The sequence below is a fragment of the Stegostoma tigrinum genome, chromosome 4 (assembly GCF_030684315.1).
Source record: "Stegostoma tigrinum isolate sSteTig4 chromosome 4, sSteTig4.hap1, whole genome shotgun sequence".
NCBI lineage: Eukaryota > Metazoa > Chordata > Chondrichthyes > Orectolobiformes > Stegostomatidae > Stegostoma > Stegostoma tigrinum.
In genome coordinates, this window is record NC_081357.1 from 70297582 (window position 1) to 70312527 (window position 14946).

Sequence of the window (14946 nt, forward strand, 5' to 3'; positions counted from 1 at the left end):
TTCATTCCATTATAGGTACACTCCCTATGTAAAAAAAGTTGCCCCTTGGGTCTTAATAAATCTTTCTGCTCTCACCCCTAGTTTTGAACTCCCTCACCCTAGGGAAAAGACCCTCACAGTTTGCGGAATCTACATGGATTGGAAAGTGAGTTCTGACATGCTCTCTTTGATGCACAGTAAAGAGCTTGTCAGATTAAAAAGAATTATTCCTGGATTAAAATAGAGAGAAAAGACTTTGGTAGGAAGACATCATTCATAACTTCAGGGGCTACAATTTTCTTTGGGCCAACATTTCTTGCGTTACAATTCTGCTTGTAACACTCAAGTTGCACCCACTAGTATTCCTGCAGCATTACCTCGGAGGGTGTGTACAGGAAAAGCATCAGAAAGATGAGTTCCTTACATTGCAGTGAAGTATCTCATCTTGACTGAGAAACCTCCACCTACTGCTGGAATCCCCAACACTGCATAAATAAACTAAAAGCTTGGTCAATCTAGGGTCTGTCTTCATTTATTATTCAGTCTAAACATCCAGAAAATATTCTGAGTTTACACCCATTCTCCAGGAACTTTAGTTCTTCCTAAGCAGGAATAATATCCTTGTAATGAGCATTGACTTTCAGTTGCAATAAGGGCAAGGTACAAGCTGTAGCCAAGTTTGTCTTTTTTTTACATTTACACTAGAAGCTGCTGTGACTGATTCGACATGACTCATTGATCCATTGGGAAATGTTGTTAGACAGGAGATTGCTTTGGTTTCCAGGCAGTGTTTTATCTTTAATTGATAAGAAATCACAAGTCAAGTCATGTGCTAAAAAATGAAAATGGTCAACCTGGCATGGATATGGAGAAGTCTCTTGCTGTTAAAATCTACTTGCTGTTTTATTTGTAGCTTTGGATCATTTTATGACAGTAATAGAGATGAGTCTTTCTATTTGAAATGAAGTATACAGATGGAAAAATAATCAACATATCGAGTTGATCCGAACGGCCAGAAAGCTATTACAATCTCCACTTTAAAACCCAAAAGAGATGCCAGGAAACAGCAGTGGAGAAAGGGAAGAATATTTAATTATTTAACTAAGCAATAATCAATTAAAAGATTTTGTGATGGGGAAAGCAAAATACAGGAACATTGAAATAAAAAGACAAAATTCCAGAAATGCTTAGCAACAATAACAGAAAAATCTGGAAAATCTCAGCAGGTCTGGCAGTATCTACGGAAAGAAATCAGAGTTAACATTTCAGATCTAGTGACCCTTCTTCAGAACTACAGAACTCCAGAACCGAGGAAGGATCACTCGACCTGAAATTTTAACTCTTATTTCTCTCCACAGATGCTGCCAGACCCGCTGAGCTTTTCTAGAATTTCTGTTTTTATTTCTGGTTTACAGCATCCACAGTTTTTCAGTTTTTATTGCAATTTATAACATGCATTATTGTTCTGCTAAGATCTTTGCAAGGCTATAAAAAATAATTAACAGTGTAGAGATATAAAAAATTGGATCAGCAGTAAAATCATCTGGCATGTTGAGTCTGCCAGGCCAGTCAAGATTGTGGCTGATTTAATTTGGCTTTTGCTCCACTTTCCTACCAGCTACTTATAACCCTTGTCAATCATACATTCTGTCTAACTCAAGCTTTGAATATATTCAATGACCCAGTGTTCACTGCTCACTGGGAGATAGAATTCTAAACACTATAGTCCTCTAATGGAAGAAATTCTTCCCTAGCTCCACCTTAAATGGCAGGCCCTCTAATTTAAAACTGTGGCCACTAGTTTTAAATTCCCAATGATGGGAAAAATCCTCTCAGACTCTACACAGTCAGGCCTCCTGAGAATCCTGTACGTTTCAATAAGAGATCACATCTCATCCTTCTGAATCCCAATGTGAATTGGCCCAAACTGCTCAACCTTTCCTCATATGGCAACACTTTTGTCCAAGGAATCAGTCTAGTGAATCATCCCTGAACTGCTTCTAATGTACGTATGTTTGTCCTTAAGTAAGGTGACCAAAACTACATGGCATGTTCTCAACAATACCATATACAGATACAGGATGTGGCAACTCTTCCCTACTTTTATACTTCATTCTTCTTTCATAAAAGCCAACATTCCAATTGCTTTTTTAATTACATGCTGTACATGCATTGTGATTTGCTGTGTTTCATGTACAAGGACACCCAGTTCCCTCTGTTCTAATGGGCCAAGGAGTGACAGATGGAGTTTAATTTAGGTAAAATGTGAGGTGTTGCACTTTGGTAAGGCAAACCAGGGCAGGACTTATGCGGTTAATGGAAGGTCCATGGGGAATGTTGCTGAACAAAGAGACATAGGAGTGCAGGTGCATAGTTAGTTGAAAGTGTAGTCACAGGTAGACAGGGTGGTGAAGAAGGCAAATGGCACGTTTACCTTCATTGGTCAGACATTGAGTACAGGAGGTGGTATGTCATGTTGCGACTGCACAGGACATTAGTGAGACCATTTTTAGAATACTCCTTATAATTTTGGTTGCCCTTCTGGAGGAATTATATTGTTAAACTTGAGAGGGTGCAGAAAAGATTTACAAATATGTTGCTGGGATTGGACGGTTTGATTTATTGGGGGAGGCTGAATAGGCTGGTGCTATTTTCCCAGGAGCTTCAGAGACTGAGGGGTGACCTTAAAGAGGTTTATAACGTCATGAGGGGCTTGAATAGGTGAATATCTATGGTCTTTTCCTCAAGGGGTGCTCAAAACTAGAGGGCATAGGTTTAAGATTTAAAAAGGACCTGAGGAGTAACTTTTTTCATGCAGAAGTTTGTGTGTGTATGGAAGGAGCTGCCAGAGGAACTGGTGGAGACAGGTACAATTGCAACACTCAAGAGGGATCTGTATGGGTAAATCAATAGGAATTATTTAGAGGGTTGTGGGCCAAATGCTGGCAAATGGGATTAGGCCAGATTAGAATGTTTGGTCAGCATGGATGAGTTGACCGAAGGGTCAATTTGTATGACTCAAAGATTCTATGACATAGCATTTAAATAATAATGTCATTCTTCTCTTCCTGCCAAATGGTTAATCTCACATTTCCCACACTATATTCCATTTTCAATTGTTTGCACACTCACTTAATCTATCTATATCCCCTTGCAGAATCTTTGTAACCTTCTCAAAAGTCACTTTCCTATCTCACCAGCACATTTGGTTACAATACAGTCTATCTCATCATTCTTTCATTTATAGCATAGATATTTGAGACCCCAACAATGACACCTGTGGCCCTCCACTAGTTGTAGTTTGTCACTCTGAAAATGATCTTTTAATTATGATTGTTTCTAGTTCACTAGCCAATCTTTTATTCATAAAATATTGCACACAATACCCTAAAGTCTTATCTTGGCACAGTGACATTTTATTGATTGCCTTTTGGAAATCTAAATGTACTGCATCTACCAGTTCTTCTCTATCAAATCTACTTTTTACATCCTCAAATTTGCCAAATGCTATTTCCCTTTACAGAACCATGCTGCCTCTGCCTGCAAAGGCAAGGCATTCCAGGTGCTGCTAGTCTGAAATAAGAGCAAAAACAAAGCTGGAAAAATTCAATGAGGTCAAGCAGCATTCGTAAAGACAAAGAGTTAACATTTTGAGCCAGTGGCGTTTCTGAAAAAAAATGACTAACTCAATATGATTGTTTAATTGTTTTCTAATTATGCTTTATGATGTGTCTAATAATATTTTCCCGTGACCAGTATTGAACTAACTAATCATTAATCTCCTTCTTTCTGTCTCCTTCATCTCTCAAATAAAGGCGTTATGTTTGCAACTTTCCGATCTGTTAGGATCTTTCCAGAGTCTTGAGAGTTATGGAAGATTACAATCAATGTGTCCACAGTCTGTACAGTCACTTTTTACGACCCTAGGATGGAGGCCATCTGGTCCAGGATTCTCTTCAGCTTTAAGTCCCATTTTAAAACAAAATTACTTGAGTGATTTTTCTAAATACTCCTTTCCACTTTGCCACATGAATTTTAACTACCCTTGGTGATTTTTGTGACTTCTGTTGTGAAGGCAGATGTACAATATTTGTTTAAAGTTTCTGCTGTTTCAATGTTTCCCATTATTAATCCCTCTTTCTCACTAAGGGACCAATGCTTACTTTAGCTACTCTGCTTTTATGTACTTTCAAGATGTTTTTTAAAAACATAATTCATTAGTTTTCCGTTGTAATTGTTAAACGATCACAGTTTAAGCTGAGTTCAATGCATTGTTCATATGTGAACGTTTTATGGACTGGATTGCGTATGTATCAGATACTTGAGAGGTAAAACTAAAAGTAAGTTGAGTTGTTTATTTGCTAGTTCTGACCTGTGTTAAAACTTGGCGTCGTCAGCCCTTCTCCTTGAGACATTGGATTGCATGGACAGAACTCTAACCAGTGAATTCACATTCAGGGTATGGTATCCACCTTTCTCTAGCTCTCTCAGTGTGAGGTTCGACCATTGATATGGAAAGGGAGAGACGCTCTAACAACGATAGACAGATGCAGGAAATCGAAATGACCAATGAGCTCCTAAGCGGAGCTGGACGTTGCTGTGGCATTAAAGAGAATGGAGAGTGGGCGGTAGACCAGAGGCTCCTCGTTTCGATGTGCGTCACATTCCGTGTAAGGAAAGCATCACGTGGGGGACTGAAAGTCCCAGTTTTCTTTGCTGTCCAACACCTCCAAAGTCAGCATTTAGTATGAGCTAGCCAGCTAACCGGGGAGAAGAGACTCTGGGCGTAAAACTCAGTCTAAGTAAGTAGTAATTAATAATCACCAGAGACAAGTTTACCAGAAATCCTCACCCTTCAGTTCTAAGGATGCACCGTGTGTGAGAATAACTTGCAATGCTAGTAACAATAATTGTCAGAGTACTGCATTTTGTTTCTTGCTTTGAAGACCTGAAGTGATAGCAAGTCAACTTTTCTTTTCCCCCCTTTTCAGTCCTTCGGTGGTTATGTGTGCTGAGAGCTGTAACAGTCAGTGGGCTGTGTGTGATCATTTCATTCTGTCTATAGGCAAATACTGCCAAGCGCGGGTCGTGCCGCTCCTTTGTCTTGCCGCCTGGAAAGCGCCCAGAGCTTGCTTCATTTTGGGAATAGTTGCAAGGTCAAGTCCACGATGACCGATAATGGAAGCGAACGAAGGGAGTCAGAACTGTTCAGCAAAGAGCTAAAAGGTTGCTAGTCGTTCCCAGCAATAGCAGGACATCGCGGCTGCGAGAGAAAGTTAAAACGATGCAGATGGCACTCTAAGGAGCTCGATCCACTGAACAGATTCCATTGGACATCGGATTGCGCTCCGCTGAACGGATCCCTTTCAGTTTCAGGCTGTCGACACAGACTGGATTCTATCCCTCCACAGGAGCCCGCTCTTTCCTCCAGGTGAGAGGTTCCCATTTAAAACAAGGGCAATGATCAAATCCAACACGTCTCCCAAACGAGACGATTAAACCTGCATTATATGATCAATTAACTGCGAGAACAGCCTGCCTCGGATGTTGCTTTGACTGTGAATGAGGATAGAAATAAAACAGGGTCTCCAATTGTCGGTTAATATCGTGGCTTTGCATCGAGTAAGTGAGGAATGCTGTTAACTGGGAGGTGGATTCCCAGATCGTAGGTAGGGCTGTCAGTTGGAAGGATACCAGTGTAGAGCTGCGAAAGGCGTTCCGTGTTGGTACTTGTTGCAAATGTGAACAGCGCTGGCGGCTAGAAGTGTGGGAGAGGACCTCCAGCCAGTTTGCTAGGTACTGCCGCTCTGACCTAAATAGTGATAGTATTCAAATAAAAGCTGGGAGTTTGAAGCCGCTTATGTTTGAAATGTAGCTGACCTGCACACATCCCTCCGATCAGCTCTAGGCGGACCCCTCTCTGATTGTTCCTTTTGGAACAGGGCAGCAGTATATTCACAATGATTTACAGCCTTTCATCAAATTGTTCCTCTTTAAAGAGACATACCAACCCCATTAGACAACACACATGGAAGGGCCGGATTTGATAGGGAAGGAGCACGTTTTTTTGATGGGCTATCGTGATTCTGATATTTTTTGAAGCTGTCATGTATTTCTTATTTCCCCTACTCTCCCCCTCCCTCAAGAATTGATCTTTGATTTCATGTCAGTTTTGCAGATTATGAATAAATCTGTAGATGAAGTGAACAAGGTTAATGAAGTGCTCTCGAAAATAAGAAACGGTGACAAATAGCAATGGAAAACTAAATAGGGCTCATATTTTATTTACCATTAATCAACTCAGTCCGAATCTAATCTAACCGCGTGAGGACTCAAGCGTTAGATAGCATGGCAATAAGAAGGAAAATATCTTTTGAAAATAAATTGACAAAGATGGTACCTAACAGTTACAGTTAGGACATTCGCAGATAATTCGTTAGTACCTCCGTCAAAATCACAGTGAAATTTTCCAACCACGCAGCTTCAACTATTCACATCATGAACTGAAATATATAAACTTTTGCTTTGAGCTAGGAATCATGAATCGTAAATATGCAAGTATCTCTTACAAAATCTTCCAGTTTGTTCCATTTTATACATAATTTCTCTCACCACTATTTAATACTGCACGAAAGCATCATTCACAATCACTGGTTAATTGGTGATATATAGAAGAATGTTAATGTCACGCCTTTGTCGTCAAATGATACTCAGAAGACATCACTGGTAACTTTCTCTCCATAGTGACCATATTGCAATTGGTGACTTTTCCATTTTAGACACAAGCATATAATGAGTGGTGGCTCTTTTTGTTGTAGGACTACCTATGAACTGTACCAGCCTTCACTAATTCCGCGCCCCCCCCCCCTTTTGCCCAGCTGACTGAGATTGCTTTTTTTCTATCCAGTCAAGGCCAGAGAATCAATGACTTGCTCTCTTGATCTTGTCCTATTCACTCTGGAATTCATCAAAGATTTATCCTTGATCCTTTCCTGTTTTTTTGGCTGCATGCTGACCCTAACATATTATTCGTAGTCATGGCGTCAGATTGTGTGTCTGTACTTTGCAACTATAAAGATGGGAATGAAGAAATGCATGTCTTTTCATTGCAGAGGTTTGTGATTAAAGAAGTTGAATTAATGTCAAAGATTTGCTATTTCAATTTAATATGTACTGACCATGTCTAAAGCCAAATGAAAAGAAAAGCTACATAAATCTCCAGAATTAACAAAGTTAAGGAGTTAGTTTTATTGTAAATTCACTCAAATAATGTGTAAAACTTATTAAAAAGGTAAAGCATGTCCTGAATCCTGGCAAATACACACACACATTAGGATGCAAAATATAACAAATTATAACATGGAGAAGGTGGATTTGAAATAATAATGAAAGTTCATTAGTTGGAAAGAGTTTTATACGCTAAGGTTTATTGGGTTGACTTCTGGGGTGGGGTAGATGTCGTGGCCAATGCAAGCTGGTTATTCTTCTGAAAATGTTTTAAAATGTATTCCATGCTTTTCCAAAGTGCATGCTGTGAGACTAGAAGTTTCGCTTATTTTTAATTTTCCATCTCTTTGATGTATTCAAACTCCTAGCAGAGATTGGATCTGAGTTTGAACAAAAAAATCTGTTGAGAGAGTGAACTGTTGCTATTCTGTCCAGCAGCCCTTTTTACTGTTACTCCTGCTGTAACAAATAAGATTATAATCAAAGCTTTTCATAAGAGGAAGGTTTGGTAATAAGGTGGCTAGCTATTGGATGTGAAGCAATGAGGCAATCCATAGTAACAAAGAGGTTTTGGACTTCCCAATGTCAAAACTGTCAAGGCATCATTCAACCAGATGACTGAGTCTTAAGGTACCTTTTGCATAATGGATTTCAATAAGTTTCCTCAGTCTTTGACAGTTGTTGCAGAGATGGTTGTTGCTTGTTGTCCTTAAGCTTTTTTTCCAGATGGATCAAACAATAACAAGTGTGAAATTGTTCAGAGAAACTGCCCAGACATGTTTCCTGTTCATTCACATCAGAGGCTTTTTAGAAACTTCACCCCTCTCATAGGCCAGGTGACTTTCTCAGCCGTTTTAAACTCGTGTCCTGTTGTTTTCTTTCAAACAGAAGTCCCAGGTATTAATTTAGTCAGTTGAATTAAAAGGTTAATTGTCTACCTATTATGACGTTGTGACATTAGTGATGACACACAGCTCTAATTACCAACAGTTCTTTTGATTTGTCCGCAGAATCTGTGTTGTCACCCTACTTGTCTGATCACCAGCCCTGCATGAGCTCCAATTTTCTCCATTTAACATTGTGAAGATCAAGACCATTGTCTTTTGTCTATGTCACAAACTTCACACTCTAGCCACAATTATGATTCGCTCTACTGGTGTGGATTCAGACGAATCCAAAACATTGACTCGTAATCCATTCATCAGCTAAAATTTAAAAGTCTAACCCTTATCTTCACTTCATCTTCCCTATATCTCTTTGCCTTTCCTATTTAAGATTCTCATTAAAAAACATTATTTTGTTAATCTTTTAGTTGTCCTAGTATCTCACTTACTGGCTCGGTGTAAATTCTTAGGATTACACTGCTGTGAAGTATCTTTAGATTATTTTTAAGACTACGTTAATGACACATATTACAATAGGTTATTTATTGGAATCATAAACATGTCATTATAAATCACAATGATAGTAAATGCAATTTTTAACCTTTACTGAAATATGTAGTGGCTTTCTCAATTTTGGCGATCTTGGTGTAATCTGTTTGAACCTTCTAGGTTACAGTAAGTCATTGTTTCTTTTCAAAAATTTGTCTAATAGTCTGTGTATGTGTAATATGCATACTCCAAGTATCAGAACACTGATTTATCTTATAATTTCAGACTTTCATTCCCTGCTCCAGAATATCACTTTAGTTTTTATATGAAAAGTAAAGATAATATTAATATACTGTGTACAAATTGATCTAAATTTACTTATTCAGATCTCGTCATTCTTTTTCCCTTTCTCCAGTGATCCGAATTAGTGTACCAAAGTTGCAAAAGGGATTAAGTATTTGCCTCCTTGATCAGTCAGTAGAATCATTCTAAGGACCTGGAACCAATGTCCAACAAAATTGACTGCCATGAGAATGCTTATAAAATATTTCCAGCACATGCCATGTTATTGTGTTTGTTAATAAAGCCTCAATTCCGGGTGTTAACTGAAAGCCCTGTAAACATCAGAAAACTAAGATCCTGTTCCAACCACTTTCTACAGCACAACATCTACCCTCCCCCAATCGATTGATAGCAATATTTTCCTCATCTTCGGAACCATTTCTCAACAAATGCAAGTATAGACTGAAAAATTCATCATCGCCTCCATTGTGCAAGCTTGGGGTTCAAATGACTGAGAAAAAGTATTTGAGGACCAGCATCGTAAGTCCATAGACACAGTTTATTGGGCAGCCGTGATCTGTGTACTTCAAATGTTTCAGGATTTGGACAACCCAGGCACCTTAAAGCACTGGAGACGTATAATCTGGACGTATAGTCCCCTTGCAAAATCCTCCAAATCTGGAGACAAGAAAGGCACCAACTGCATCCCCCCCTAAGTTAACACCAAGGTGATAATCACTCAAAAACAGCTCATATGGGCAGGTCACGTCATTCATATGCCTGACACCAGATTCTCAAAACAACTGTTGTATTTCAAATGCGTTTTTTGCAGTAGGCTCCTGGGAGGATTTTGGCAAAGTTTTTACAATTACAATGAAACATCTCTGAAGAAGCCAAATATACCAGTCCAGGATGAGCTCCAATTTTCTCCATTGAACCCTGGCTTGTGGGAGTTTCTGGATTGTGATTGACTGAAATGGAGAAGGTGCCTTTGGAAAAGCACCAAACTCAGGGAGACAAGTCATTGGGAACATGTAGAGGTGAAGTCAAGATATTAGAGAGGGTGCACATATCTCCCTAGAAATCATTAACCAAACCTTCCAAGCATCACCTGCCTCACTTATAACAGATATTAGATCACCCATTAAGTTTGACAGCCATGCCAGAACCCATCAAGCCAAAGTGGGACAAAGCCATCTTTGATCCTGAGGAACTGCCGAAGATGAAGAAGAAAGAAAGCATTTGGAATCAGTTTTATAATTTACATTTATCTAAGCAATTTACAGTGGCATTTAATTCAGAGCAGACCAGTCTAATATTTACATTGGTGAGTTTTAAAGTAAAGAAAGCAAGGGAATGTTAGCACTTCTAACATGTTATTTCCACTCGCAATCTTCTATAAAATTCAGAATATTTGTGGTAAAGGATGATAATACAGGAGATCAAAGCAGATTAGTTTCAGCCGTTGAGCAGTCAAGAATCAGAAGTCATATCTACAGGATTAAACATAAAAGGTCAGAATTGAAGAAAAAATGTTACTATACACGGACAGTTCCTAAGCTGGAGACTATGAGAATATATAAAACTAAATTAAAGAAATTCAAAAGAAGAGAAATGGTAACAACATGGACCAGAACTATTAGCTTGTGTATCGTGAAAATACTGATATTACCTGGTTGGATGAATGACGTGGTCCTGTCCTGTAGCTGCTCTGTTTTTCAATGAAAGTTTGATGATGCTGACAACGTGAAGAAACCCCGTCTATAGCTCCAGGTAGAACTAACATCTACCAAATATTGCAATAGTGTGGCTAAATCCCAGTCTCAGCATGTCATCTGCTCCTGCATCGTCATAGCTCTTTCATGCATTCTTTCAATTTCAAGTGAGATTACTAAGTTATGAACAATGTATAAGTGTGTTTATACATCTCTTATGTTACAAGTTCCACATTTTACATTTAGTACCAGTTACAGAAGACATAATTTTTCATTTTTCATTGTATTCAACAACTTGGCAATCATTTTTCATTCTTAAATGATGTAAGAAAGATTAAAGTCTTAAACATATTTCTCAAGAATAGATTTTAAACTAGATCTTCATTTTTTAAATACCCATTCACACATAAAATATAGCTTTTGCTGAATAGGCCAGCATTTTGTTGCCCATCCCTAATTGACCAGAAGGCAATTAAAAGCCAACCGTATTACTGTGAGTCTGGAGTCACATGTACACCAGACAGGGTAATGAAGACAGATTTCCTTCCCTGAAGGACATTGGTGAACCAGATGGGATTTTTCTAATAATGGTTTCATGGTTATCAGATATCTGCTGAATTCAAATTCAGCCATCTGCCATGGCAGGATTCAAACCTGGTCCCCAGAAGATCACCTGGGTCTCTGAAACTAACAGTCTACTGATGATACCATGAGGCAATCACCTCCCCTGACAATGTTCTATTTCACTTATGTTTAATATGTCTTTAATTAATAATCTGCAATTAATTTACAAAATAACAAATGTTGTGATTCAAAATATTGCCATACGGCCATCAATCATCTCTAAAAATGTGACAGTGGAGGTTCATGATGCTTTACATATCCACAATCACCAACAATCTGTTACTTGATGTAGAACTCAACACACACATTACAAATGATACCATTGTTTTGTCTAAGCTGAGTAAGAAAATTTGGAAAACTGAACATGACAGAGAACGTGAAATGTGCGTCTACCAAACCTGTGATCTTGATGCGGCCGTCTACAGTCATGAGACTTGGTCAACAAATGTTAAGCAAGAGAAAAAGTTGAGTTGTTATCAGTTTTCTTCCCTCAGATGGAACCTTGGCATCTGTTAATAGGACAAGGTGATGCAGACCAAATTAGAGGTCCTGAAATGCACTAATTCCACCTGCAGACACTCATTTCTAAGCTTGCATTGGTTCAGCTACATTCATTGGATGAATGATGGCTATATATCTGAAGACCATCTCGTCAAAGTGTCTTGACCTGTTGATTGCCCACATCAGTGCTACAAACAAGCAAGACACAAAGTTAGTGAACAATGACACAGATATCTGGGTGACTGTTGCCAATAGTTGTGAGTTCTGGAGACTAACTGGTTGGAGAGGCTTTGGAAGAGGTGAGGAGATGCAGAAAACTCAGTTGGCCATGAAAAAATGCTAGAGAAAACAAGAGTCTAGCAAATCCTTCACTTTCTCAGTCCTTGTTTACCTCTACAGCAAATGAAGCAGAGCCACTATGCCAAATTGAAGCTCCTGACTGACACCAGATGATGTTTCATAATGTTGACTATCACAGCAAACTATCAACTCGAGCCAGAAGACAGCTAAAGCAAGCTAGAACGGTTAATTACTAATTTTGACTATTGAACATTCTAACATTTGTAATTCCAGATAGTTGCACATAGTAAAATGTTAGTACATATCGTTTGACCGGAGACATGCTTAACTCTGTGTGGAAATAGGCTGTGAACTTTCACCAAGCCAATTTATGGCCCAATGTTTTGCTAACCTCTGTTCATAATAGCTTTCATTTTACCTATAATGTTATTGATATTTTAAAGCACCTTACTGTAAGGAGCCATGAAGGGTGCTTTTGATGTCAGTGCGCAATTCTTTGTTGAAGTAAATTTGAAGCAGTCCGAATTTCTAATTTAATTCATTGATGTTCCTACTTTTAACTTGCTAAATAGGCCTCCAAAATATAATGTTTCTGCAAGTTGTTTTGCGTAGTTGTCTAAAGAATGTTCTTGTGCATGCTGACAAAAGTTAGCTCTACCATCTGAAATTGTATATTCCTATTTTTGCATTCAAGGAAGAAGACAACACCATGATAGCTACAGGGGGTGTAATAACAGGACTGGCAGCCCTGAAGAGACAGGACTCAGCTAGATCACAGCACTTTCATCTTCCTCCTCCATCCTCCGCTCCAGTGAAAAGGAAACCCAAACGTAAGCCCAAAGCCAACATTGTCGTAGTGAGAGGCAAAATCAGACTCTATTCACCTTCAGGATTTTTTCTTTTCCTTGGAATTTTAATTTTGATGTTTGGGATTGCAATGGCAGTCCTTGGTTATTGGCCACAGGAATCAGATAAGAGATATCCTGTCGCTTCGAAATCTGAAATTCCACACAATGGGTCCCATGTGACAACAGACGATGCTGGAATATTAATGGAGTTTTTTGAGCAGCACTTACACTCTGATAAAATGAAAATGATTGGCCCTTTCACCATGGGGATAGGGATATTTATATTTATTTGTGCTAATGCCATTCTACATGAAAATAGGGACAAAGAAACCAAAGTGATTCATATGCAAGATATTTATTCCACAGTCATTGATATCCATAGCCAAAGAATTAAAGAGCAGAGACACATGAATGGTGCTTGGATTGGCCAATCTGGGGATTCTGAAGCCAAATGTTCTGACAATCAATGTGCTGCTAAACTGGCTGCTAATGTATTGTTGTCATTTTCTGGGTCATCTAACGATGGAATCACTCCACACAAATGGAATACTTATGAGGAAGAGGATGGACTGACTAAGAATATTACTACACTCTTACACCCAAAAAATTCAACATCGTCAGGCTTCAGCAGTAGGCAACAGACAGAATCTCAAAGAGAGAAGTGTACCTATCCTAAAAAGTGTGAAACTAAATCTATTGTTTCATCTTCTCTCAGTGCTTTCACACTTCCTGTTATTAAACTTAATAACTGTGTGATTGATGAGCCTGAACTTGATAATATCACAGAGGATTCTGACCTCAGTAAAGGCAGGGTTAGACATACATCTATGACATCCTTAATAGTACCGTCAACTGATATTAATGATTTCTATAAGCCACCGAATCCACGGTTGTTAAGAAGTAACAGCACAATAACAGATGGAAAACCACCCACCATATCTTCTGGTGCATCCATGGGAAGATTTCTATCACCAAGTTTCTCCAAGAAAGAATATGGATCAAACACTTCACTTCACATGTTGTCCTGTCATTCAAAGTCTTTGGACTTGGAGGGAGGTCCCTCAACACTCACAGTGCAAGCAGAACAAAGAAAGCATCCAAGCTGGCCAAGACTTGATCGCAGTAACAGCAAGGGCTATGTGAAACTGGAAAACAAAGAAGATCCAATGGACACGCTACCTGTCCCACAGGCTAGTGTAAAAGGCAGTTATACAAATAAAGAGAAATTACTTATGATCTCAAGATCCCACAATAATCTAAGTTTTGAAAATGATGAATTTTTAGATAACAAGTTATGGCGTGGAGCTTCAGAAACAAGGTTTTGAAGGAGCATTGGTTTGTACCATGTGTTATATTTTAAGGCACTTTTAAGAAATGTATTTACGTGAGAAGTGCATGTCTATTTTGCAGAGATGTTATTTTCAGTACAAATTAAAGATTGAATACTTGTAGATTGTGATCAGAACTGGCATCTTTGCATCTGTGGGAATTCTTTTCATGCTGGTTTGGAGTGTCGCAGATATATTTCATGCTGTGTTTGTCAGTTCTGCATTAACCAGCGGCTCAGGTATTGGCCAAATTCAAATCACAGTCCAGACAGATAATAGCACCAGAATGGTATTTAGATTTATTGTTCATCTCTGATGAATGGACAGGATTTACAAATCTAAAGTGTGAGTGGCATTAAATCAAAGCAAAGAAAGTATTATTTTAATGTCGAATAAATTGGGATGGGAGTGTTCATTCTTTGAGTACAAAGCTTGAGTCTGTGTATTGGACCGTATTTTGGCAGGTATTTTCCTATTAACGTCATATTAGTGTCCTTAATATACATTTTGCTATTTTTGGAACAAAATAAAATGTGCATATCATATGGATGTTCTACATGTTTCTATGAATCATCAACAATCATTTGGTCCTGTGAGAGTAGAATTTGCTGACAAAATGTTCTTACAGCAAGATCTGAACCAGTGGAGGATGGAATATTATGATTAAATGAACTCACCAACTCCTTGTATCTCACGTGGTGCACAAAATTCCGGAGCTGGATATCGACCACCTGTACATCCACTTCTCTGGAATGTTTGAGAACCTTTA

At 38.6% G+C, this 14946-nt stretch overlaps 1 protein-coding gene across 3 annotated transcripts; it reads left to right on the forward strand.

Annotated features, from left to right (window-relative positions):
* Positions 1-4532: 4532 nt before the first annotated feature.
* Positions 4533-14694, forward strand: tmem200a (transmembrane protein 200A). Of its 3 annotated transcripts, XM_048531257.1 has the most exons (3): positions 4534-4781; positions 5045-5410; positions 12696-14694. In XM_048531257.1, the coding sequence occupies exon 3, from the start codon at positions 12711-12713 to the stop codon at positions 14172-14174; it is 1464 nt and encodes a 487-aa protein (XP_048387214.1). In that variant the 5' UTR covers positions 4534-4781; positions 5045-5410; positions 12696-12710; the 3' UTR covers positions 14175-14694. The 3 variants fall into 3 exon arrangements, with proteins under 3 accessions (XP_048387216.1, XP_048387214.1, XP_048387215.1); XM_048531259.1 differs by lacking the exon at positions 5045-5410 and having other exon boundaries at positions 4533-4781; XM_048531258.1 differs by having other exon boundaries at positions 4534-5410.
* The last annotated feature ends 252 nt before the right edge of the window (positions 14695-14946 follow it).